This window comes from Anabrus simplex, chromosome 1 (genome assembly GCF_040414725.1).
Source record: "Anabrus simplex isolate iqAnaSimp1 chromosome 1, ASM4041472v1, whole genome shotgun sequence".
Classification (NCBI taxonomy): Eukaryota; Metazoa; Arthropoda; class Insecta; order Orthoptera; family Tettigoniidae; genus Anabrus; species Anabrus simplex.
In genome coordinates, this window is record NC_090265.1 from 730,759,775 (window position 1) to 730,786,566 (window position 26,792).

General features: G+C 40.1%; 1 protein-coding gene across 2 annotated transcripts; it reads right to left on the reverse strand.

Moving 5' to 3' along the window:
• Positions 1–1,405: 1,405 nt before the first annotated feature.
• Positions 1,406–26,448, reverse strand: Tcs5 (TP53 regulating kinase). Of its 2 annotated transcripts, XM_067146593.2 has the most exons (3): positions 26,052–26,448; positions 1,787–1,951; positions 1,406–1,672 (listed from the first exon to the last, which is right to left on the reverse strand). In XM_067146593.2, the coding sequence occupies exons 1-3, from the start codon at positions 26,275–26,277 to the stop codon at positions 1,455–1,457; spliced, it is 609 nt and encodes a 202-aa protein (XP_067002694.2). In that variant the 5' UTR covers positions 26,278–26,448; the 3' UTR covers positions 1,406–1,454. The 2 variants fall into 2 exon arrangements, with proteins under 2 accessions (XP_067002694.2, XP_067002687.2); XM_067146586.2 differs by having other exon boundaries at positions 1,406–1,951; positions 26,052–26,445.
• Positions 26,449–26,792: the final 344 nt, after the last annotated feature.

Here is a 26,792-nt window from a genome sequence, read left to right on the forward strand (position 1 = left end):
CAGGAAAAGAACATGGAAATCATCTTAGTATTTTTGGATTTGGAAAAAGCTTATGATACAGTGAAGGGAAAACATGTACGGGAATGCTTACTGAAAAGGAATGTACCAAAATCATTAATTAACAAGATAAAAATGTTGTATCATGAGAGTAAAAGCAGTGCACAAGTGGGAAGTGGTGATTGAAACATTTTATACAAAAAAAGGCCTCAAGCAAGAAAGTGCACTGTCGTCATTATTGTTTATTATATTGATGGATGAAATCATACAACGTGTAAAACAGAGTATCAGTAGTGATGAAGCGAATGCTTTGGTATTTGCAGATGATGTGGTAATTTGGGGAAAGGGAGAATAGGAAGTACAAAGGAGACTGGACATTTGGAATGACAATCTGAAGGAGTTTGGAATGGTAACTAGTAAAAGAAAACTGTAGTTGCACTGTGGAAAAGAGAAAAAGAGAAGCCAAGTGAACATGGATGGAGAACAGTTAGAAAATGTAGAACAGTTTACTTTATCTGGGTAGCATTATTAATAGAAGTAATGAAATCAACCCTGAAATTAATAACAGACGAAGTAAAGGTACAATATTTTATCAGCAAGTCAGAGAGCTTTTATGGAATGACAAAGTACCCAAGAGAACACAATTAAAATTTTGGACATGTAAAAAAGAATGGGAAAGGAACAGGTAGCGAGAAGCGAATTAGAAAGAGAAGTTAAGAGAAAGAGACCAGTTGGTTCAGATTTGGAAGGACATTAGAGAAACTGGATTCGATGTGGCAGAAGTAATGGTGCAAGAAATGTTGAAGAACAAAGGAGTGGAGGAGGCTTGTTAACCACACCTGGGCGACTGGAGTGGGACATGGATGATGATAAGTGGGCAACCATCCTCTATTTTAATCAGAGGGGAAAAATTGGAAGGGGTCCAAAACTTTGAAAAATGAAGGCATCAGCCAAAGAAAGACAAACACCATGAAGTACATGAAAATAAATGACTCCCCAGGCTTTGAAAACCAAATACTCTCAGGGCCGGAAAAGAACCAGAGTTGACCAAGGGAGATAGGATAGATGAAAGTTTGAGAGTCACTCTTATGACTGACTGGTAGGCGATACCGTGGATGTTATTCTACCGCCCCAACGCACAGAGAGATGAATTCTAATACAACCTGTAGAATACAATTATAACTGTCTTAGGAATTTAGTTCCTTAAACACATGCTCTGAAAACATATTTCGTTTGGCAAACTTCCCCAAAACTGGGAGGAAAAAAAAATTTGAAAGCCACTAGTTTCCTCTTCAAAGCAGGAGACAAACTGCATTCACAAAACACACGTTTTATTCCATTTGGTCCGGTCCAACCCAAACAGTTCCAGTAAATGTCAATCAAGAAAGGAAGAAAACACATACCAACATTTCCTTGTTAAAATTCTATTTATTCAAGTATAATAAAGTTTACATTCACTATCCAACCATTGTTCTCTTCCTGCCTCTAGCTCTCACTTCTTCCAACTTTCTTACAACATCTGCAGCACGTTTTGTATTGCACTGTGAATATGACTCGAGTATCGCTGGGAAGAGCTCTTCGGCATTAGCATGCGTGCTGATTAAAGCCTTTTCGAGAACATACAAGTCCACAGCTTTATCCTCGGCCACTGGATCTGCACTGCTCAGGCCAAAGTCTATGAACACCAGATAGCGACCATTCACATCCTCGCAGTTCACTACCAGAATATTCGAGGTGGTGAGGTCTCCATGAATTATATTACTGGAATGCATTTTCGCAACTGACTTACCTATTTCTTCCGTAATAAACTGAATGTCTTTCCTTGTACTATTACCATCTCCATTCTGTGCCAGTTCCTCAAGGTAGTCTTTAACTGTCTTAGAATTCACAATCTCTTCCATAAAAATGCACCTTCTGTAAAAGTCCACTAAGTACATAGCTGGAGTACGTACACCTGCAACACAAATTTACAGAACATTAATTCAGACGTCTCTTCTTCTACTTATTCTACCAAACTGACTATCTACTATTATCACAGAGGGTTTTCTTTAATTGAAAGGGTCTAAATCCATTAATGACTTAAAAACAAAGCTAAGTAGAAAGATGCACAAATGAGAAGTTATATATAGAAAGATAGAAGCAGGAATAGTATAAGCAAAATTATAGGTCTGCACCAGAAAAGGACAAAAAGGATCAGCATGAGAAGAGGGAGCAAAAGATATGGAGAAGAGTACAATCTCCATACACTGCCATCTTCAAGTAGACAGGCTTTCTCCTCAGCAATCCAGTTTTTCTATTTTTTTTTCCAGCCCCCAACAAGCTCGATTCTGTTTCCCAGCCTCAGTGAGAAGGACAGGCTTCAACACTCACGGAGCGACCATCTTTATGTCTTGTTGAGGAAAGCACGGGATAAGAAGAAAGCTGGATAAATAAAGGAAAAGGTGAGAGAAAAAAAAAGATTAAAATTAATACAAATGGTAAAAGATTAGAAACAGAGGACAAACACAAAAGGAAAGAAGGAACCCAAAGGTCATTCACCAACCACAAAGAGAAAGAAATCTGAACAATTCAGTTCATACTGTTCTTGAAAAATAATATATAAGGTTAGATCAACAAGTTTCCAGACTAGCTCTGTATTGTGCCAACAGATGGCAGCACAAGGTTGCACTAGCAACTATGCTGACCTTCAACCTCCACATGGCAGTGTGGCAGGAGACATCACTCGGTTAATGATGGGAGTTGTTATGGTGGTGTATGTGTGATAGTCTGTGATTACATCATGGATAGAAAGGCATAACGAAGTAGCATAAAATTTTGCGTTAAACTGCAAATTGGCCACAGACACACTGAACATGCTTTAGCAAGCATACAGCAATGAGTTGTGCCCAATATTTCGAATGGTATAGGTGCTTCAGAGGTAGAACAATATCCTTTGAAGATGAGAAGTGATCTGGAAGACCTTCCATGAGCCCACCAAAAATGCGGGATAAATCCAGAAACATGCGAGAATTGCCTGCGGATGATCAATGACATTGTAAGACATCATTACTGTGTTGTATGAGCCAGTGCGGACAATCCTAACATCAGAACTGACATGCACAGTGTTAATTTGATTGCTAACCCCTGAGCAGAACATCTCAGGGTGCCAAGACCTCTGTCCTTCATGTCTGGGATCATCAGTGGTGATGAGTCTCGGATCTATGGCTACAACCCTGAGATAAAATATAAAGCTCGCCAAAGCAAAATTCAATATCTGCGGCCTGTTCAGTTAAACGCAAAAATTTAAAATACACACATGCATGTACAGTATTTACAAAAATTACCACTATAACAATTGTTAACATCCTGCCTTATCAAGGTTGATTGCACAATCAGAGAATATGGAGGAATGTTCAGGTAAATATAATAATAAAAATTGTATTTTACCTTTTCATTTTTATTGATCTTCAACAACAGTTAATAATGTTATCCATATTATCACTCTCATTATTATCTGCTTTTATTATATGAACAAATAAACTATTTTATTTATTTATTACTAGCTGATGTACCCGTGCTTTGCTACGGAATTCTAAATTTTATACAGAATTCTAGGTTAGGTAGTGTAAACGTTGTGAGCAAGACTGTATTAAGTTGCATAGCTCTTAACGTTGCCCTAGAAACACGACGGGGAAGTCACCAACGACTTTTCTCATATGAAGACTGGGTTAGGGAATTTTCACTGTAATAGTAGGCCAGCTTGCCTACCGTCAGTCACGATCAGGTTGGGGAGTTTTCATTATAATGGAAGACACTCACTCTCAGCCTGCCTTTATAGATTCTCAGAAAGACCCTCTTAGTGGTTTTCCCAACTGAAATGAACATGGGTCATTACACTGACGTCAGTAGGAATGGCGCGATTAAAAGCAATGCTTTCATATGAAATACTCGATCAAATGAGAAACCACACATTTTCTCACTTTTAACGAACAGTACAATGCTGCCGAACTAACAGTCCAAAGCTACTGAGCTGGAATGACCAAGACGCAGACATCCGTGATCCGTGAACAATCTTCATCCTTTTTTCGGCGGAGGGTTCGAATAGTGGATAGTCCCAAGGCAAAAACTATGACCGTTTACTTATCTGTTTCCTGGGAGTACCCGATGAGTTGGAAAATCTCAATTCACTACACTGGCGGGGAAGGAACTATCTGACGTGGAGGCAATTTTTCCTCCAAGCCAGAGAAGAAACCACATCTTCGCTGCTAATTTGGAATAAAGTTAATGCAGATTTAATAAAAGTGAAGAGGAAGAAGCATTTCTTAAGAAACGGCTCTTTTCAGGGTTGAATTTTGAGTTATTTAGTGAATTGTGGTAATATAATTTGGAATAGGCCTAAATTGTAATTCTAGACCAGTCCTCTGACTTAAGAGCGCACACTGCTCATTCAAAACAGCGCACCAGAGTAGGTATTGAATAGCTGGCTTACTATGATGAACCAGTGTGTTGCGTACCAGCAGTATCAGAAAATGTACGAACCAGAGGAATGGCATGCTAAAGAAGAAAGTTATCTAACTCCTCAGCTATTCCCGCCAATATTCAGTTAGGCTGTTATACTCGGTATGCAGTAGTAATCCCATCTATCGGAGGAAGGAACTATCTGACGTGGAGGCAATTTTTCCTCCAAGCCAGAGAAGAAACCACATCTTCGCTGCTAATTTGGAATAAAGTTAATGCAGATTTAATAAAAGTGAAGAGGAAGAAGCATTTCTTAAGAAACGGCTCTTTTCAGGGTTGAATTTTGAGTTATTTAGTGAATTGTGGTAATATAATTTGGAATAGGCCTAAATTGTAATTCTAGACCAGTCCTCTGACTTAAGAGCGCACACTGCTCATTCAAAACAGCGCACCAGAGTAGGTATTGAATAGCTGGCTTACTATGATGAACCAGTGTGTTGCGTACCAGCAGTATCAGAAAATGTACGAACCAGAGGAATGGCATGCTAAAGAAGAAAGTTATCTAACTCCTCAGCTATTCCCGCCAATATTCAGTTAGGCTGTTATACTCGGTATGCAGTAGTAATCCCATCTATCGGAGTTGAATGTCAGCATAAGAGACAAAGAACATTACAACAAACAATGGTCAGTGTAATGTTATTGTTGATTAATGTTACGCGCTTTCGATATTGTAGGCCTTCACATTATTGTCTTCCGGTTCTGAAATACCACTCTTATCATAGTCGTACGGTAAAACTGAATAAAACATAAATTATCAGAAATTGTATTCTCTATAACTTTTGTTATGTAGTACTTTTCCATAGGACCAAGAACATAGGTATTTAAAAATTAAATTTTAGGTGCCTTCCCCTAAACTACCATTTCACCCAGGGTAAATAACATTGTTTATAGCTTAAACTGTAGTTTCTTATTCCCCGACTCTATATACCGATTTTCATCAAGTTCTGTTTACCCATTTTGTCGGGGCTCGGCGTTGATATGGACTTAGCAACAAAAATCCAAATTCATGAATATCTGTGTTATCATAGCCGATACGGTAAAAATATATAAGACGTAAATGATCAGAAATGTAATTTTATATAACTTTAGTTATGTAGTATTTATCGATATGACCACTAATAATATAAATATTTGAGAATTGAATTTTAGGCCTTCCCCTAAACTACCATTTTACCCAGCGTGAATAAAATGATTTATAGCCTAGATTGTAGCGGCTCACCCCCCGACTTTACATACCAATTTTTTTAAAATTCTCTTCAGCTGTTTTCTCGTGATGCGTGTACATACATACATACAGACAGACAGACAGATAGAAATTACGGAAAAGTAAAAACTGCATTTTCTTGTTACTGTGGACATCATCGATACAGAAATACCATTCTTTTCAAATTCTGAGCAATGTACAGACAAAACTCTTATTTTATATATATATAGATGTTGCAAATTAACAATATATTATATTCAATGTAATAAATAAAATACCAAGCACGGTAGCTCAATGAGCAAGACTATTGTGCATTTGGGAGAGTGCAGATTTGAGTCCTACCTAGGCCAACCTAAAAATTGTTTTCCATGGTTTTCCATTTCCAACGACAAGGAAAATGCTGGGTCGGAACCTTTGAGATTAGGCCACAGACAAACTCCATCCAAAATCCCTCACATACCATTCCTTGGGAAAAGTTGCCAATCTGAGTTTACCCTGCAAAACATGGATTTAAAAAAGAAAGAAATACAACAAAATAAATCCAGCTATTAGTGAGAGAGATACTGTAGAGCTTGTCCATGAAATCGATCCAAACGATTTTGATGATGACTTGGCCATACATCTTCCTCTTCTTGTATTCATTCATGGGTGGGGTGGACTTACTCAACAGAATGAAAGGGAAGTACGGTACAAAGAAATGGACAGTACGATCCATTCATAACTTTTTTGACTTTGCAGTTAATGCTTCTTGGATGCAGTAATGCTAGGCTGTGATTGAAAATGGATGGCCAAGGAAGGACACTTTAAAATATTTCTGGTCAGGTTAGATATTGACAAAAATTTGATTTTCTTCAATGATATCAATGTGAACAAGGATGATGATGATGAAGAGGTGGAATATATTCCACATGGAGGAAAAAGGTCTCAAGTCCCAACACCATTTGCTGCCTCGTCAAGTAAGAACTGCGATGGCTGCTCACCTACCTCAAATGATGGACAAAGAACAAATCTAAGTGTAGAAACCAGAGATGCAAGAATTTAACATTTATTCAGTGTTGCGAATGTAAATTATTTTCGTGTTTCACATTTTCTCAGAACTGTTTTATGGAATTTCACACGAAGTGAACTTTGAGATTGTTTTCTAAAAATATTTTTTGTGGTTGTTTATGGTTTAATTTCTAATAAAAAGTGTCTATTATATCTGTACCGGGAGGTACACCCCTACACTGCAAGTTTAAATTGTGCGCCTAAAAATACTCCTTTACTGGAGAAACTGTGAACTAGGCCTTCATCTAATTTGAATTTTCCTCAGAAGATGGCACTACAGTAAATTGTGTAATTTTGAAGTTTTTCTGAACTGTGTTAATTTCGAAGTGTTTTGTTGGCTATCTAGCAAGAAGTGTGGACATTCTCTTCTAGATGTCTCCATAGAGAAAAGACTATGATTACGCACCCTGGTGCGAAGTGAAGGAACTGTATTTGAAGAAATTTTGTATTCTTAAAGTCTGTTCTTTGATAAATTTCTTTCATTCTTGTTTTGGGCTGGCAATATTGATCTCTGCTTCTGCCAGTTTTGAATTCGGCCAATCCCTAATTTTCTGGACTTAATTTTCTACCAATGAGATATTTCTTCTTTGATTCTGTATGTAATTTTTCCATCCACCAATAAACGAAATGGGTGGGGCTGTTTTCCTTCCTAAAAGGCCTCGAACATTCCACGAGGGTATATAAACTGCTGATTTTTTGGTCTCGGGGCCACTTCAGTAACATCTTTCGCAGTGTGTGAACATATATAGCAGGGGGCGGGAAGCGCCTCTTTCTTCGAGCAGCGGTTCATCTACAAGGTAATGGCAGGTTAACATCTTTATGTATTGCTAGCTCAGCAGTTTAACCCTCGGGGCAGGTTCGAAACTTTTCTCATGTAACCTATCTTTAAAATGTAATAGACATTTGGTAAAATTTTGTCTCTTTAACTACTAATTGGGATAGAGTGTGCCTAACCCTCTCGAGCTCCCACTCATATTGTTTTGAGGTGACTACGTTTTCATAACCGTTTTTCTTCTCTTCGTAATGTAATAAAATTTTCTTATCGTGTCACCTTCATAGTATGGGATTAGCCCCTGTATAACTGGCCGAGTGCCACCTAGGTTTTAAGAAGTTTCATGTAGGAGTGCAAGCTACGCCTCCAGTCAAGTTGGTTTGTTGGGCCATTTAATTAACCCAGTGTTTGTTTTCTTCATGTGAAGGCCCTGTAGGTTGGGTACAAGATACCCCTGTTTTACGGTATGTGTGCCTTAAGGGCAGTTAGGAATAAAGGTTGTTTTAGCCTTTGACAGGCTGGTAAAATTGAGAGCGAGTCTGCTCTGTTCATCTTAACATTGTAATTGGGAGTAGGAGCAAGAGCTCCTTGTACTTAGGGGTTTTCTGCCCTGTAACCATTGTGGTGGTGAGCTGAGAGCTCATAAATTAATCTTGGGCCTCTGTAAATTCTTAAATTGTTAATCTGCTACTTGGTACCTGTTACATCTTTGTTATTTGTTGTCATTTGTTGATTTTGAAAAGAAAATATAACCTTTGTTAATGTTTTAAATTAACTTTAATTTCGTAAGTTGAGACCTATTCCCACCCGCACCTTCTTTCACCTCTGCTGATCCACAAAAACACGGTAACAAGTGGTAGCAGAGCGTGGTTGAATGGGTCTCAATTAAGCCCCTTTTGACGGCGAAATAGTCTATCGAACTCTAAGTATTTCCTCAGTCGCTGGATTTTTTTTAAAATTTGTAAAATCCTTTCTATCATGTCTGGCCCTAGCGAAGTCCTCCATCCCGGCCACTTGCACAAGGAGGAATTTTCCTATAAACTCCCCATTACAAAGGTCGAATCTGGTGGCATGCGTGTTCAAGGGATTGTGAAATGTAAGGTTCCGACTGGTTGCCCCTTTCAAGTGGTTTCTTTTGAGTGATGATCATTGTTTTGGTCGTGTGACATCAACCTTGTTATTCATTTCGAGTGCTTCTTAACTACACTTTTCCTATCGGTTGCCCTTTTTAGATGTAGTTGTTGGGCGAGGTCGTTGGGTATGTTCATGGGCTAAATTCTTTGTGATAGACCTACTCTCATTGTATAGGCACTATGCCTTCAGGTCAACTTCTCCTTATCTCTCCTGTTAAGCCTTGCTGGGTGTCACCTTTGATGGTCGTCTGCTATGACAAAATGTGTATATTTCATTTGCACGTCTTATTTTTCTTCCTGGGTCGGGCATTTCTCTGCCCAACTCTTCCCGTGTATCTAATGAGCTTTGTGACGTTCAGGTGTTGCTTACGTCCTAGTTCTCTGTAATGGAAGCCTTCTATGTTGTGTGGAATCTAAGTTTCTTGGGACCTGTAGCCTTCTTTAGGCAGGATCTGGTCGTAGAGTACTCTAATTTTGTGGCACGTATTGGTTGGTAAGGTTGCGTGATTGCGAGGTTTGCAAACGAAGTATGTGTTCCTTTCGCCCAACATTCTGTTGTGTCTTCACTTTATATGTTCCTCCCATCGGTGATGGGTCTGATGGGGTAAAGCTTCCAACATACTTAAAGTGGTCTCCGTCATGATTTTTGATCTTCCTGTTTTTGTCCTCACGACGTACACATTTCTTGGTCTCTCTTCTCTATTTTTTGACAGTGCCTACTCGGTTGAGGAATTTTGCTTTCATTTGAGATGTGTTTCTACTCTTTCGACCCGCTATCCGGTCCCCCTGCTCAAGTACACCCATGATGTCTTTTGTATTTTGATGCTTTGTAGGGTCATATTTTTGTGTAATAGGGGATCTTGTATGGGAGTTATAGGCTCCTTTCTCTTTTGTGAATTAGGGTATTTATGATGTAAGAGAATGGGAGGATGTATTGGGAGTAGGTTGCTCCTTTTGGGTATTGATGCATCTTCTCGTGGTATTTCTTGTCTGTATTGTGAGGTCATGGTGTTACCTCTTTTCATGTGTAATTTGTCTTTTAACATGGGTGTAACGAAGTCACCCCAGAGTGATTATCCCCGGTAGGACGTTTATATCGGTATGAGGCGTGTTTCGGCCTTTGGATTTATCGATGAGGTTCTACACATTAATTACTCCTGGGAGTTGTGCCTTTTCTTTGGGGCAGGCTCTTATACAGTAGTAAACCATCTGAATCGTTAATTTGAGGTTCATCCCTGTGAAGTTCTCGATAATTTTATTTTTTATTTTATTTTACCATCTCAGGAATTCCTCCTGGGAAGTAGGTGCCATTCATTTTCTTCTGTTAAATTCTTTCGGGAGTGTATCATAACAGTCTTCCCTCATAGAATGTTACCGAAATTCTGTGTCCCCTTATTTTTGGATTCGGCGTTTTCATATCGTAAGCTGAGTTGCTCTTTCTTCTCTTTGTACCCTGGTAATGAACTAGATATGAGTATGGACGGATGTCCACCCATTTAAATGTCGGGGATCTATACTTGTTTAAAAGGTGTGTTCCCGCGGGCAAGCTTGCCCCCAGATTCCATGGGCCATGTGTCATTTTAGTTTTTTGACACTTGTTACATTCTTAGTGAGTAACCCAGCCACCGAGAGGATCTTTAGGGTTCACCTGTCTCAGGTGAAAACCTGTGTATATTACTTGCTTATTGGATCTTTAACATCCTGTAAAAAAACCCAAAGGTTATATTTTTGGGTTTTATTTTTAAGGCCTTCTGCCCTGTGTTTGTCCTTCTACCTTGTACAACTATGTAAAACCTTCCCCATGGTTACTCTGCTGTCCTTGCCCAACGGCCATTACCAAGCTCCCGCCTCCTGCTAAACCACACCCGTGGCTTTAAAAGAAAAGAGTTCACGCCGCTGGCCCCTCTGCCTCAACACTTAGATTGTAGAAATAAATAGTCACCAACAAATTCTGCCGCCGATGTTTTAATATTTCAGTGCCCCCTCTGTCATCAGCCTCCGTGCTGCAACTAGAACGGAGATTGGGCCCCCTTCGCTCCTGTGAAGACGCATTGAGGACGGTGTGCCGGAGACCATTTCCTGGCACTGGCTGATGTGCGGCGCCCCTTCCGCCAACTCTTCTGGGGACTTAAACTTCACCTCTCACCTGCGGCGTGCAGCACGACTACCCCTCTCATAGTACGGGAGAGCGGTATCTCTGGGTACTTGAGGGGTCCGAGTGGCCTTGACGGGATATCGGCAGCGGCGGCAGGTCTGGCCGTCAAGATTCAACAGCATGTAACGAACTTCAACAGCTACATGGACAGTCTGTATCTTCAGTTAATACAGTTTGGCTTCACAAGCAACTTTGGGTGGATATTAAAAAAAAAAAAAAAAAAAAAAAACCACACATTCCTTTCAAGTATTGAAGTTTTTTTTTAAATTGTACTACAAAAGAAACTCTAAAGATGGACTTAAACTTCGGCTACTGGAAAATTTTATTTTCTTCTATATTCTTCTTCAACTAATTTCAATAATCAACACAAAAGTCTTGAACATTTCCTTGGAAAATAATTTCCTGCTAAATTCTTCTGTGTCATCCCGTGGAAGGACTTATGGTGGGGGAGGTCTGTACCGGGAGGTACACCCCTACGCCGCAAGTTTAAATTGTGCGCCTAAAAATACTCCTTTGCTGGAGAAACTGTGCACTAGGCCTTCACCTAATTTGAACTTTCCTCAGAAGATGGCACTACAGTAAATTGTGTACTTTTGAAGTTTTTCTGAATTGTGTTAATTTCAAAGTGTTTTGTTGGCTATCTAGCAAGAAGTGTGGACATTCTCTTCTAGATGTCTCCACAGAGAAAAGACTATGATTACGCACCCTGGTGCGAAGTGAAGGAACTGTATTTGAAGAAATTTTGTATCCTTAAGTCTGTTCTTTGATAAATTTCTTTCATTCTTGTTTTGGGTTGGCAATATTGATCTCTGCTTCCGCCAGTTTTGAATTCGGCCAATCCCTAATTTTCTACCAATGAGATATTTCTTCTTTGATTCTGAATGTAATTTTTCCATCCACCAATAAACGAAGTGGGTGGGGCTGTTTTCCTTCCTAAAAGGCCTCGAACATTCCACGAGGGTATATAAACTGCTGATTTTTTCGTCTCGGGGCCACTTCAGTAACATCTTTCGCAGTGTGTGGACATATATAGCAGGGGGCGGAAGCGCCTCTTTCTTCGAGCAGCGGTTCATCTACAAGGTAATGGCCGGTTAACATCTTTATGTATTGCTAGCTCAGCAGTTTAACCCTCGGGGCAGGTTCGAAACTTTTCTCATGTAACCTATCTTTAAAATGTAATAGACATTTGGTAAAATTTTGTCTCTTTAACTACTAATTGGGATATAGAGTGCCTAACCCTCTCGAGCTCCCACTCATAATGTTTTGAGGTGACTACGTTTTCATAACCGTTTTTCTTCTCTTCGTAATGTAATAAAATTTTCTTATCGTGTCACCTCCATAGTATGGGATTAGCCCCTGTATAACTGGCCGAGTGCCACCTAGGTTTTAAGAAGTTTCATGTAGGAGTGCAAGCTACGCCTCCAGTCAAGTTGGTTTGTTGGGCCATTTAATTAACCCAGTGTTTGTTTTCTTCATGTGAAGGCCCTGTAGGTTGGGTACAAGATACCCCTGTTTCACGGTATGTGTGCCTTAAGGGCAGTTAGGAATAAAGGTTGTTTTAGCCTTTGACAGGCTGGTAAAATTGAGAGCGGGTCTGCTCTTTTCATCTTAACATTGTAATTGGGAGTAGGAGCAAGTGCTCCTTGTACTTAGGGGTTTTCTGCCCTGTAACTATTGTGGTGGTGAGCTGAGAGCTCATAAATTAATCTTGGGGCTCTGTAAATTCTTAAATTGTTAATCTGCTACTTGGTACCTGTTACATCTTTGTTATTTGTTGTCATTTGTTGATTTTGAAAAGAAAATATAACCTTTGTTAATGCTTTAAATTAAATTTAATTTCGTAAGTTGAGACCTATTCCCGCCCGCACCTTCTTTCACCTCTGCTGATCCACCAAAACACGGTAACAATATCTGTCCATTTTTATTTATGGTATTAAAACATGCCAGATCGTACAAAATTGAAAAATGATTACACTTTGTTCTAAGATTTTCCTCACTGCAAAATTGCATGTAAAGAAAAATCATGCTTGTGTCTCATTTCTATGCCCAAAACCTCATAAATAAACAGCTTTTCCAAGCTGTGCATCAGTAATCATTTCCTTGGGACTCAAGAGGTGAAGAAACAAATATTCTTGACAAACCTTAAAGCAGTTAGTACAGTCAATAACAATGATAGAGACAAAAGACAAATCGATGGACCACAACATCACGGCATACAAAGTCTGTGATAAAGTAAATATTGTAAAGCTAGCTCCGATCATCACTATTAAGGAGCTCTGTTATAGAAAAGTGGGTTCCAAAAGTTATTCATGTGAAACTGCTGGAACAATACAAAGTATGAAAAAAATGTTCTGTTGCACAGGATACAAAACCTAGTTCCACCATTACAATCTCGAGACAATATGTGTAATGGCATCAAAAGGAGCATGCAAGAAATTTAGAAATATGCCTGCCTTTTGCGGGGATCTGGATTCCGTGATCTCAGCATCAAAGTTGGTAGCCTCAACTGATATCAGTGCCTGGATTGGCTGTGCCCAGGCAGCATTTACTAGCTTAAGTGTGGTACTTATAGAAAACAAAAACCACCAGCCTGAAGACCAAAGTGAGGGTTTATAATTGTGTTGTATACTTAATTCTGTATAGTTCTGAAACCTGGATATTGTTAGCTGCACACTTGCGTAAGCTGGAGGTTTTTCAAATGTGATGTTTATGTAGAATTCCTGGCGTCTCACTTTTACACTGTTGGATGAACTCAAGAGATTAGAAAGACATGTTCTAATCAACAGGTCATCAAGGTTGAAATTAGAGAGTTGCAACTATTGGTTTGGACATAATCTGCAGGATGGAGAAAATACAACTTCCAAAACAACTATTGGATCGTCCTTCCAGTTGGAAAAATGTACGCAATGCTCCAAAGAAAATGTGGACTAGCCAAGTAGTAATAATAATAATGTTATTTGTTTTACGTCCCACTAACTACTTTTTAAGGTCTTCGGAGACGCCGAGGTGCCGGAATTTAGTCCCGCAGGAGATCTTTTACGTGCCAGTAAATCTACCGACACGGGGCTGTCGTATTTGAGCACCTTCAAATACCACCGGACTGAGCCAGGATCGAACCTGCCAAGTTGGGGTTAGAAGGCCAGCGCCTTAACCGTCTGAGCCACTCAGCCCGGCGACTAGCCAAGTAGAAGGAGAGGCCAAGTGTCTGAGATCAATAACAGAACAAGTGAAGAAATCAACCCAAAACAAACTGAACTCCAAGAAGACCATAAAAAATGTGCTTGCCATGGCTGCCATAGAAACAGTCCTACACAATTTCTAGAGCGAATGACTGACTGCACACTGAGGTCAGTCAATGGTGTGTGCGCCGGGCTGAGTGGCTCAGACAGTTAAGGCGCTGGCCTTCTGACCCCAACGTGGCAGGTTCGATCCTGGCTCAGTCCGGTGGTATTTGAAGGTGCTCAAATACATCAGCCTCGTGTCGGTAGATTTACTGGCACGTAAAAGAACTCCTGCAGGACTAAATTCCGGCACCTCGGCATCTCCGAAGACCGAAAAAGTAGTCAGTGGGACGTAAAGCAAATATTATTATTATTATTATTATTATTATTATTATTATTATTATTATTATTATTAGTCAATGGTGTTGTATGGTGAACTGAGATACAAGCAGTGAACAAGACATTTGTGTTGTGATGTGGTATTGAAGGCACCTGCTTCAGATCCCTTAGATAGACTGAATCACAAATATGCAAGTATTTAAACTCGAGCTGGGGAAATCTCAGGCAACTGCACAAATGACAACTCGCCTGGATTGGCAACATGGAGGGACATAATAGAAGGCAGGCCAGAGAGAACGAAAACAGCGAGGAAGACCACATTTCATTTTTAACTGAAACAAGAAATGGGAAAGGGCTCCTTGTTGTGAAAGTCTGCAAGCTATCATCCGAGGAGCAAACCAGACAGATAGCTGATACATTATGAACAGATGGATGGACATTAGGTTAAAGTTAGGATTTAATCCATTTTGTTCAATACACAATGTTAACAAACTTTAAAATTAATACATACATACATACATACATACATACATACATTATCATTATAGACTGTTATGCCTTTCAGCGTTCAGTCTGCAAGCCTCTGAGAATTTACTAAACGTTGCCACAATCCTCAATTTGCAACTAGTGTTGTGGCCTCATTTAGTTCTATACCTCTTATCTTTAAATCGTTAGAAACCGAGTCTAACCATCGTCGTCTTGGTCTCCCTCTAATTCTCTTACCCTCCATAGCAGAGTCCATTATTCTCCTAGGTAACCTATCCTCCTCCATTCGCCTCACATGACCCCACCACAGAAGCCGGTTTATGCGTACAGCTTCATCCATCGAGTATATTCCTAAATTAGCCTTTATCTCCTCATTCCGAGTACCCTCCTGCCATTGTTCCCACCTGTTTGTACCAGCAATAATTCTTGCTACTTCCAAGTCTGTTACTTCTAACTTATGAATAAGATATCCTCAGTCCACCCAGCTTTCACTCCCGTAAAGCAAAGTTGGTCTGAAAACAGACCGATGTAAAGATAGTTTCATCTGGGAGCTGACTTCCTTCTTACAGAATACTGCCGATCGCAACTGCGAGCTCACTGCATTGGCTTTACTACACCTTGATTCAATCTCACTTACTACATTACCATCCTGGGAGAACACACAACCTAAATACTTGAAATTATCGACCTCTTCTAGCTTTGTATCACCAATCCGACATTCAATTCTGTTGAATTTCTTACCTACTGACATCAATATAGTCTTTGAGAGGCTAATTTCCATACCATACTCATTGCACCTATTTTCAAGTTCCAAGATATTAGACTGCAGGCTTTCAGCACAGTCTGCCATTAAGACCAAGTCGTCAGCATAGGCCAAACTGCTTACTACATTTCCACCTAACTGAATCTCTCCCTGCCATTTTATACCTTTCAGCAGATGATCCATGTAAACTACGAACAGCAAAGGTGAAAGATTACAGCCTTGTCTAGCCCCTGTAAGTACCCTGAACCAAGAACTCATTCTACCATCAATTCTCACTGAAGCCCAATTGTCAACATAAATGCCTTTGATTGATTTTAATAATGTACCTTTAATTCCATAGTCCACCAGTATAGCGAACATCTTTTCCTTCGGTACCCTGTCATATGCTTTCTCTAGATCTACGAAACATAAACACAACTGCCTATTCCTCTCGTAGCATTTTTCAATTACCTGGCGCATACTGAAAATCTGATCCTGATAGCCTCTCTGTAGTCTGAAACCACACTGGTTTTCATCCAACTTCCTCTCAACGACTGATCGCACCCTCCCTTCCAAGATGCCAGTGAATACTTTGCCTGGTATACTAATCAATGAGATACCTCGATAGTTGTTGCAATCCTTCCTGTTCCCTTGCTTATAGATAGGTGCAATTACTGCTTTTGTCCAATCTGAAGGTACCTTACCAACACTCCACACTAATTTTACTACTCTATGAAGCCATTTCATCCCTGCCTTCCCACTATACTTCACCATTTCAGGTCTAATTTCATCTCTTCCTGCTGCCTTATGACAATGGAGTTTATTTACCATCCTTTCCACTTCCTCAAGCATAATTTCACCAACATCATTTTCCTCCTCCCCATGAGCTTGGCTGTTTGCAACACCACCAGAATGATTTCCTTTTACATTGAGATGTTCAAAATATTCCCTCCACCTCTCCAGTGATTCCCTGGGATCTATTATGAGTTCAACTGAATTACTCGAAACACTGTTCATTTCCTTTTCCCCTCCCTTCCTAAGATTCTTTATTACTGTCCAGAAAGGTTTCCCTGCTGCTTGACCTAGCCTTTCCAGGTTCTTACCAAAATCTCCCCATGACTTCTTTTTGGATTCAACAACTACTATTTGTATCGCTCTGTTTCTTTCATCTACGTACAAATCCCTGTCTGCCTCGGCCCTTGTTTGGAGCCATTTCTGATAAGTCTTTTTTTTACGTTTACAGGCTGCTCTCACTTCATCATTCCACCAAGATGTTCGCCTTTTCCCATCTTTATACACAGTTGTTCTAGGCATTCCCTTGCTGTTTCTACTACAGCATCCCTGTATGCCACCCATTCACTTTCTATATCCTGGACCTGGTTACTGTCTACTGTTCGAAACTTCTCACTAATCATATCCATGTACTTCTGTCTAATTTCCTCATCCTGGAGATTTTCCACCCTTATTCGTTTGCAGACAGATTTCACTTCCTCTACCCTAGGCCTAGAGATACTTAGTTCACTACCATCGAAAAATCCACTAAAAACTCGTACATTCCTAACAGATTTCCTGGATTCAAAGTCTGTTAAGATATAGTCTATTATGGATCTGGTACCCCTAGCCTCCCATGTGTAGCGGTGAATAGCCTTATGCTTGAAGAATGTATTCGTAACAACTAAACCCATACTAGCACAGAAGTCCAGCAAATGCTTCCCATTCCCATTAGCTTCCATAGGCCTATCTTCCCCACATTTACCAATCACCCTTTCGTATGCTTCAGTTCTATTCCCAACTCTCGCATTAAAATCGCCCATTAGCACTATTCTATCCTTGCTGTTGACCCTGACCACAATGTCACTCAATGCTTCATAAAACTTGTCAACTTCATCCTCATCTGCACCCTCACATGGTGAATACACGGACACAATTCTTGTCCTAATTCCTCCAACTGACAAATCTACCCACATCATTCACCACTCATTTACATGCCTAACAGAAACTATGTTGCGTGCAATGGTATTCCTGATAAAGAGCCCTACCCCAGACTCTGCCCTTCCCTTTCTAACACCCGTCAAGTAGCCTACACTTTATAATCTCCTATATCTTCCTCATTATCTCCCCTTACCCGATTATCACCTACTCCTAGCACATCCAGATGCATCCTCTTTGCTGACTCAGCCAGTTCTACCTTCTTTCTTCCATAAGCCCCATTAATATTGATAGCTCCCCATCGAATTCCATTTCATTCGCCAAGTTGTTTCCAAGGAGTCCCTCGCCTGTCAAATGGGAGTGGGACTCGATTACTCCCATAGGTCCGAGGCTTGCTCAAAAGGTTCTGAGCTCGGTAAATTCACGAAGCAGGATGCTACCCTACTTGCACATAGTCCAAGTGAGGATCTCTCCTCTAATGGGTTATGGTCCTAGCCGCCTGAGCACAAGGAGGGCCATGACTCAGAATATGTCCGAGATGCCCACTCCCATTCCATAGCAACTGGTATCACAACTCTCAGGACCACTTACTAGGCCACTCAGCCGTTGCCCATGGTTCATGAACTAGGATGTGACTACAGTAACCCACAAACATGAACCATAATTATCTAAAATGTAGACATGTTTCGCCCCTAACATACAAATTTGTTTTGAACATCAAAATATAAAAACACTTGTGTGAGAAAGTCCCTTTAGAAAATTATATTTTCTCAGTGTGATCTTCTCTTAAGAGAGTTCTTGTGTTATCTCTTATTATGATATGTAAACATCATTAAAATGTTCTTTGGTTTATGTTCTTGAGGAAATTAAACATAAAAGTACACAAGAACCTCGTTTATCCGGCCCTCATTAACCCGGATCTCCGGTTTATCGGGATCAATAATAAAAATTTATTTTTACTTGTACAGTATTTCTTTTATGGCGTCGATTCTTCTTGAATGTCTTTTCCGCCAAGGATAGTTAAGGACAGGAACTAGAAGTAATTCGGCCAAGGTCTATGAAAGGAATTGAGAATGGAAAGCCATGGAAAACCATTCCCAGGACGGCCGAGGTGGGATTCGAACCCATGCTCTTCTGAATGCAACGCACTATTAATTCAGTAATGATGAATTCGAAAATGAAACCGGCACACCATCAGAAGAAACAATGACATGTGGAGAGGCAAAAATGCAGCTGGACAAACTGATGGCCTCTTTAGAATCCTTGATTGAAACCACACCAGTAGAACTGTTGTTAGTATAACGTCTTCGTGATCATGCTGCATGCAAACGCTACATAAAAATTAATGTAAAACAGAAAAAAACTCGCACATTGTTTTAGTGCATAAAACAGTCGTAAATGTAAGAAAAGTGTTCTTATATTTTTTTGTACAATTGGAAAAAGGTATTACTGTGCAAGTTATATTATTAGATTATATAATATGTACTGTATTTGTTTTATAGTTTATCGGATTATCCGGATTTTCGATAATCCGGATCAGTTCCGGTCCCACTTAATCCAGATAAATGAGGTTCTTGTGTAGTGGAAGTTTGTTGGACCTTATATAACTAATAGTCTTAATATTTTTGACAATTGCAGACCAAGGTTAATGATGTAGGCCTAGTTGTCAAATCTTCTAAGAGTTATTGTTCTGTGAGATGGAACCTATAAGAGGGAAAATTCTGTTAAAATTGTGGAAAACTTGAGATTTTGGCATAAAATTATGAAATAGAAAAGGGGTTGTCTGAACTTGTAATCCAATGGAGTAGCATGTGTGATGTGACTGGTGGTGATCCCACTACTGAATGAAAGTTGTGGCGGTCAGCATGCTCCTAGTGTAGAGTTTGTGTATTGAACAAGGTGTATTAAATCCTATTTTTAACTAGATCTAGTCAATACAGACCAATGTAATGGACATTAGCTTCTGCAGTTACAGGCTGATTGAGAGTTAAGATTACAGTAGATGTTCTACCTAGTGATTTTTCAGGTAAAAATTTTCCTCTAGGATCGGCCACATTTTAAACCCATTCTGTCTGGGTGGTGCCCTTCCATAACGAATACTTCAGAACTAGGCTTGCTACACATACACTTTAGCTGGAACAGTACAGAATGTTCTTGTTTTGTTCTCCACATAATGCAAAATGAAAACTGTATGCTAAATTTTAAACATTTTCTCCTTTATTTAGGGTACGGCTTTTAGAGCCAGGAGTTTCTGAGGACATGTCTGGCTCGCCTGGTGCAGGTATTTCTATTTGAAGCCCATGGGCGACCAGCACCTCTGGGTGCGAGACTGAGATGATGGAGAGGGTGAAACCTGGTGTCGGCACAAAGCGCAATGCATGAGCCACTTATAAGTGTAGAACTTGAACTTTCTGTCATCTATTTGAATGTTGGTTGTACATCTTGCTGATCACAGAATTAAAGTGGGGGTGGGGAAATTGCCTTCAGGATCTTCATCTGTCCCACCTACAGCACACTGCTCTTGCATACAGTAGGCAGTGCTATCAGCATGGCAACAAAGTGGTTCTGGAGGCAAAAACAAATTGAAGGATTTAACCAAAGATTATATGTTGCATATGTCGTTATATTCAGAAGACAGTGATGATGATAGTGACAGTAGTTATTTTAGTGATCTGAGTGGTGGCTATGATGCATAAGATGATGAAAGTGACAGTGACGTCATAGATATTAAAACAGGGTGGTTGGAGTTTGGAACAGTGCGAAAGGCTCTTACTTACTGCCGATGCTGGTTTGCATACATGTACATTCTGAAGATAGTTCTGAACTTATTGATATTTTTTAGCATCTGGATGCAGCGCTACATGAAGGCCGATACAGAACGAGGAAAGGATGAGGAAGAAGAATTTTCTAACATTTCCTTTCTGATGAACTAGCAGAACTGGTAGCATGGGAAAGAGTATGTGTGTCTTTAAACATTTTTTTATTTTTCATGTTAACTTTGTCCTAGCGCAATGATGTTCACACTTAAGGAGAGAAAAATTACTGAAATTACTCAACAGGTGAAAAATAAATACCTTGTTAAGTGTTTATTTAATGGCATCATAAGGTCTCGCTCTATGAACACTGCAGAGAGGTTTTGGAATTGAATTCAGGCTTTTGGGACTAGGCTAGTGATGGGATATTCGATTAATTTGATTCCGTTCATGTTACCGAATCGATACAGTGATCCGATTCACAACACATTAGATTCACCATCCCTATTACATCTGTGTAGTATGTACTGATAGCAGCAACAGCATTCAGTGCTCCCTGCTGCCATCTGGTCTTCATTCTATGAACTGATTTCCTATGTGTCATCCAGCTTTCAGATTCAGGTTTCTCCTCCAGCCATGTCTTCCCATCAAGTTTTGGTGTTACAAAAACCTTTCCCCCACAGTGACACCATTAAATATGTACATAGAATTAGATGAAAAAAATCTGTGCACACAATCATTGATCATCTACATCTAGGACTGTCACCCAGGTGCCAGAATACCTACCAATTGTTTGCCTAGTATTTTTCTTAATTGATTTCAAAGGACTACAAAATTTCACTGTATTCACGGTTTCCTGACTTAACAACTTTTTATTTAAGTTATTGCGCCAGTCAGCTCACTTACTCACTGTCCACTCAAGCAAGTGATCTCGCGATTCAATTATTGAAGTCTTGTGCAATGATGTGACATACAAATTGAGAGAATAATGAGCAGTTCTTCCCAATATAAAACAGACAATGTTGAATGGTCATGAGCATGACTCTTAGGCTGCGTGCACACCGAGCGCGCTTCGCATAGTGTGTCGCGTGTCGGTCAACGCTAAGCGTCACGCTAAGCATAACCAGTGCTTTGTTCCTAAGCCAAGTGTTTACACCGTCCGCGCTCTGCTGTGCTGAACGCCTACCTTACAGCTAAGCGAAGCGCCAGACAACGCGCAGTGTTGGTTAATTGCTTAGCATTACCTAGCTGGTTCTAAAGCTATGGAAGAAGAAATTGTTCATGCAGTGTTTCAAAGAGAAAAAATATGGAACCCAAGACACAAAAACTATAAAAATGTAACTGTTTTCCAAAATAAGTGGACTTAAGTATCTACAACAGTTTTATCGCATTCCTACAGTAAACATGTACAATAATATTACTCCTACTGTCACACATTACTGGGTTTAACATTGTGACAGGAAGAAATTGCGTATCGATTTTAGTGTCGGAAGTGTCCGATGAGAAGTTCGGCTTGCTAGGTGCAGGTCTTTTGAATTTCCTCCCGTAGGTGACCTGCGTCGTGATGAGGATGAAATGATTATGAATACACACATGCATACAGCCCCAGTGCCAATGGAATTTACTAATTATGATTACAATTCCCGACTCTGTCGGAATCGAACCCGGGACTCCTGTGACCAGTACAGTAACCGTTTAGCCATATAGCTGGACACTTTGTGACAAAGTGCATAGAATCTCCCAGACTCTGTCATATCGGTTTATAATTTTTCCAATGGAGGGTGGTAGCATGAAGAATATTACTCTGCAGGCTAGTAGTGGGCTTAGAAGTAAATATGTCTGTTCATGAATTATATTTGTCACTCATTTATTCCACTTTTGTTACGATGATAAATTGTGTATGATAATTGTAACAATATTACAAAATACTATTTATAATTATTATATAAATAGCGTGATTTAGCCGGAAATGTAATTTCCGCGTGTTTGCTGCCCGGTGGTTTGAGACAATTGGGAAAATTGAATTTCTCCCAATACTTCTTTGCTACTTGTCGCCACATTTCAGTCGCAGGGTTTGGAAGGTCAAAGGTATTTTTTTGTCATTCTTAAGTAATCATAAAATTTATCGCGATAAAGTCTTGCATCTCTGTACAAACGATGGAATTCTCCGAAAGTAATTCGTCATCATCATCATCATCATCTGTTTACCCTCCAGGTTCGGTTTTTCCCTCGGACTTAGCGAGGGATCCCACCTCTACCACCTCAAGGGCAGTGTCCTGGAGCTTCAGACTCTTGGTCGGGGGATACAACTGGGGAGTATGACCAGTACCTCGCCCAGGCGGCCTCACCTGCTATGCTGAACAGGGGCCTTGTGGAGGGATGGGAAGATTGGAAGGGATAGGCAAGGAAGAGGGAAGGAAGCGGCCGTGGCCTTAAGTTAGGTACCATCCCGGCATTTGCCTGGAGAAGTGGGAAACCACGGAAAACCACTTCCAGGATGGCTGAGGTGGGAATCGAACCCACCTCTACTCAGGTGACCTCCCGAGGCTGAGTGGACCCCGTTCCAGCCCTCGTACCACTTTTCAAATTTCGTTGCAGAGCCGGGAATCGAACCCGGGCCTCCGGGGGTGGCAGCTAATCACGCTAACCACTACACCACAGAGGCGGTCGAAAGTAATTCGTTCTTCACGAAATTCATGAACCCACTTTCGATTCTCCTTTCTAGGTAAATAAGCCTTCCATGCTAAATATATTAATTTATCATACCGGAATCGAGGAAGAGTTCCTCGAATTTTCAATTGTAGGTAACTGTCATCCATCAGTAAACTGTTTCTAGTGTACTTGGATAACAGCATTAGTTTGTTACCACCCTAAAACGCCTCGCACCAAACTAAGCTGAGAGCACGGCGTAGAGTTTTCGGTGTGAACAGCAAGCACGCCTTGCGCTATGCATAGCATTTCACGCTACACACTATGCGAAGCGCGCTCGGTGTGCACGCGGCCTTAGTCATAGGGTAAGCTAAAGAGCTGAGCTGAATTAACTGACGAATATCAACTGATTCAATAAACTAATAAATAATCTACCTACTTTCGAATTATGTTTCGACTACCCTTTATGAACACTGCAAATAAATCCAACTGCAAAGGGCACTAGGAAAGTTTTGCAATGTGAGTGAATGCTTTAGACTTTTTCAAAATAATTTCCACCACACTCAATACACTTCTCCATATGTTGAAACCAGTCACTGAACCAAATCTGCCACTTTTCTTCAGTTACATTTTCACACTCTTGATCCCATGCTGCCAGAAGCTCCTCGTTGGATGCAAAACACCGCCCTTTCGGCTTCATCTTCACTTTTAGGAAGAGTGCAAAGTCATATGGGGCAAGATCAGGACTGTAGGGAGGGTGATCAAGCACAGTCAACCCTGATTTGGCAAGAAAATCCATTGTTACATTAGCACGATATGCTTTTTCTTCACTGACCTTGACTTTTGCACAGTCACAGGAGTACCCACTACTTCAAACAGCCACACCTTGTTCTGGGATTTTGTTGGGACATTGTAACAATAAAGCCAAGTTTTGTCACCTGTAACGGTGTTATTGACATTACGCGAAGTCCCATTTTCAAACTGTTTTAGCATTTCTCAGCACCATTTCACTCGATGTGCCCTTTGTTCCTCTGAAAGTGAATGGGGCACCCAAAGGGAACAAACCTTTCTAACATGGAGATGGTCTTGTAGAACTGAATGAATAGCTTGTGCAGGGATGTGGAGGGTCTCTTCTACCTGCCGATATGTCAACTGCCTCTCTTGCTGCAACATTTTCCTCACAGCTTCAATGATTTCCTCAGTCACTGATTCAGACGGTCACCAAGAACGAGGATCGTCTTCAACCCCAAAATTTCCCCTCTGGAACTCTTTGTACTAGCGGAAAATTGTTGTACGATGTGGACAGTCTTTCCCCAGCACAGGGGTCATTTCCCCCAGGCACGGGTCAACAGTTAATCCACAAGCAAAATTGTAGCGGATAATTGCGCGATATTCACCTTTAGACCACACTGACATCTTAACTTGCTTTCAACCTCACTGCTCAGGGGCCGATGACCTCGATGTTAGGCCCCTTTAAACAACAAGCATCATCATCATCACCCCACTGCTTGGTAACAACTGGTCGGAAGATCGCGCCTTGCTGTCTTCTAGACCGGTTTTCACTCCTCTTTTCATCCCTCACCAGAACAGGGGTGTCCAGCCAACCAGTTTTTCATGTTGCAAAACTTTCCTAGTGCCCTTTGTATTATTTTAAACCTCCCCGGAAGAAGAGGACAGTGAATGTACGTGGGTATTTCCAAATGAGCTGAGAGTGAGATTCCATTATAGCGTAGGGTTCCTTCAGTGAGCTATGATTCACCTACAGCAGAAGTGTGGCTCCCCACATGTCCAGTGTTCCGATAATGAATTGTGTGTATATTGTGTCTGACTGATCCGTGAGTGCACCCCTAAGCACCGTCTGCTACGAGTAAGCTGAATCGTGTGCCATGACCTCACTGTTGCTGTGATTCAATTCACTCAGACAGTTGAATGAATCTATACACAGCTTCGAATCATACACTCAGTAGCCAACACTATTTGGGATACAATGTAGTGATTATAAATTGTATACCGTCACGTCTCCTACTTGCCAGCACAATCTAATGACAAATTTTTCTTCCACCAACATGTTCTGAACCGACTAAGCATCATGTCAGACCACATAGACTTGACACTTTCACGGTTATGGCCACCAGCAGGAGTATTTTCTCCTTAATAGATTGCCTATCTGTAAAAGCAAACCTTCAGTTTCAAACGATGTTAAAATTACCTGTTGTTTATTACTGTAGATTATAATTATTTAGAGATCACTACAGTGATGAGTGAAACAAATCTAAGTTGATCTTTAAAAAAATGAGTTGTACGCTTTTATCTGTAACGATGAAAGTTGCAGCGATTCTTATCAAACGGTAATTCCTAATTTTAAAAAAAAACACTGGAAAGCACACGCTCAAGCAAAGATCAGACACATATAAGTGTGTGTGTTACATCCCAATATCAAAATAAAGAAGGTAACTAAACAACAATGACTGTACTGATTCCTTGCGATAGCAGAAGTTCAGTGTTGACAAGTTTACAATTGTTCTAATTTCTTTTATCTGAAATTGGGTAACTTTATTTAGATGTTACTTGGAAAATATCTTAGCAGCATTTCAATCCATGTATGCAAAGTGATCATTTTCACTCCTAGGAGCACTAATAGTACAAAGCTAAAGTGATGAGCTAGCTAGCAAGAAGTGAACGTCAAAATTGACGTGCAAGTCATACAGATGACACAGATTTAAAGGACTGGCATTTAAATAATGGAGGTCTCACGATATTATGGTACACAAGTGTTTCCCAGCCAGATGTGATCTTACAATTCGAAACTGAGAAATTAGCCGAAACTTATAATCAGAAATAAAATAAAATAGTAAATTGATTTTTTTAAACTTAGCAAGGCGTACTGCTCTTCATAATCATGGTACAGGGAAATCAATCAATCAATCAATCAATCAATCAATCAATCAATCAATCAATCCCCACAGTTATGCATTTAGGGTAGTCGCCCAGGTGGCAGATTCGCTATCTGTTGTTTACAGTCTTTAACACTCTCTCTCATTAACAGATAAGTCTTTAACACTCTCTCTCATTAACAGATAACTAATCACATTAATATTTTATGTGCTAATAAGGAAGATAATATTACCTGCAGCCTTACATCGGACGATTGATCTTGCTTCCGCTTTTATCCTATCTTTGGTAATATAATCGTCTAGATCTGAATGTCGATATGACTTCTTGAATCTCTCTTTAATTATGCTCGGCCGATTTAAGTACATCCCCTTATAAATCCTGGCTTCTGCACCTTGTTTAATCAATTCATACTTCGAACTCAGGTTCTCGAAACTATTTTCCATGGGACACACTTCCATGCTCCTGGTTGAATCATAACCTACGATAAAATCTCAAATAGCCATCGCAGCGTGGGCAGTCGAAACTCAGAATCATGCAAATAGCAAGCAATTAAAGGATGAATTTAAAAAAAAAAAAAACAATTCTCACGAGTTTAAAGCAAAATAACCACACATAATCTGTTTTGTTCGTGAAGTTGATTTGGGCTCGTTATTTCACCCAGTCACAATACTTGTCTTGTCTTGTCTTGCGGATATTTATTTGGGATTCAAAAAATTCTTTCCCAGTCACAAGATCGTTAATATATTACACTTATATCACAAAAGCACACGGTTACATCACTAATGCCCGATTTTAGCATGATCACACTTAGATAGATGCACTTAAAGAAGAAAATTTATATCGGGTATGAGGAGGTTCATGAAGGTATTACATTCGATACTGAGCAGGGACACAAGGAACTTAGTAAGCTGGAATAGGAGTAACGTGTTATACTGTACAAGATCGGAAAGTAATAAAAACCTTGAAACAGTAT

Coding starts and splice junctions, on each gene's coding strand:
- Tcs5 (XM_067146586.2), bottom strand. CDS start 26,277: ATGGAAGTGTGTCCCATGGAAAATAGTTTCGAGAACCTGAGTTCGAAG. Junction 1,952..26,051: donor CGTCCGATGTAAGGCTGCAG/GTAATATTATCT, acceptor TTTGTGTTGCAG/GTGTACGTACTCCAGCTATG.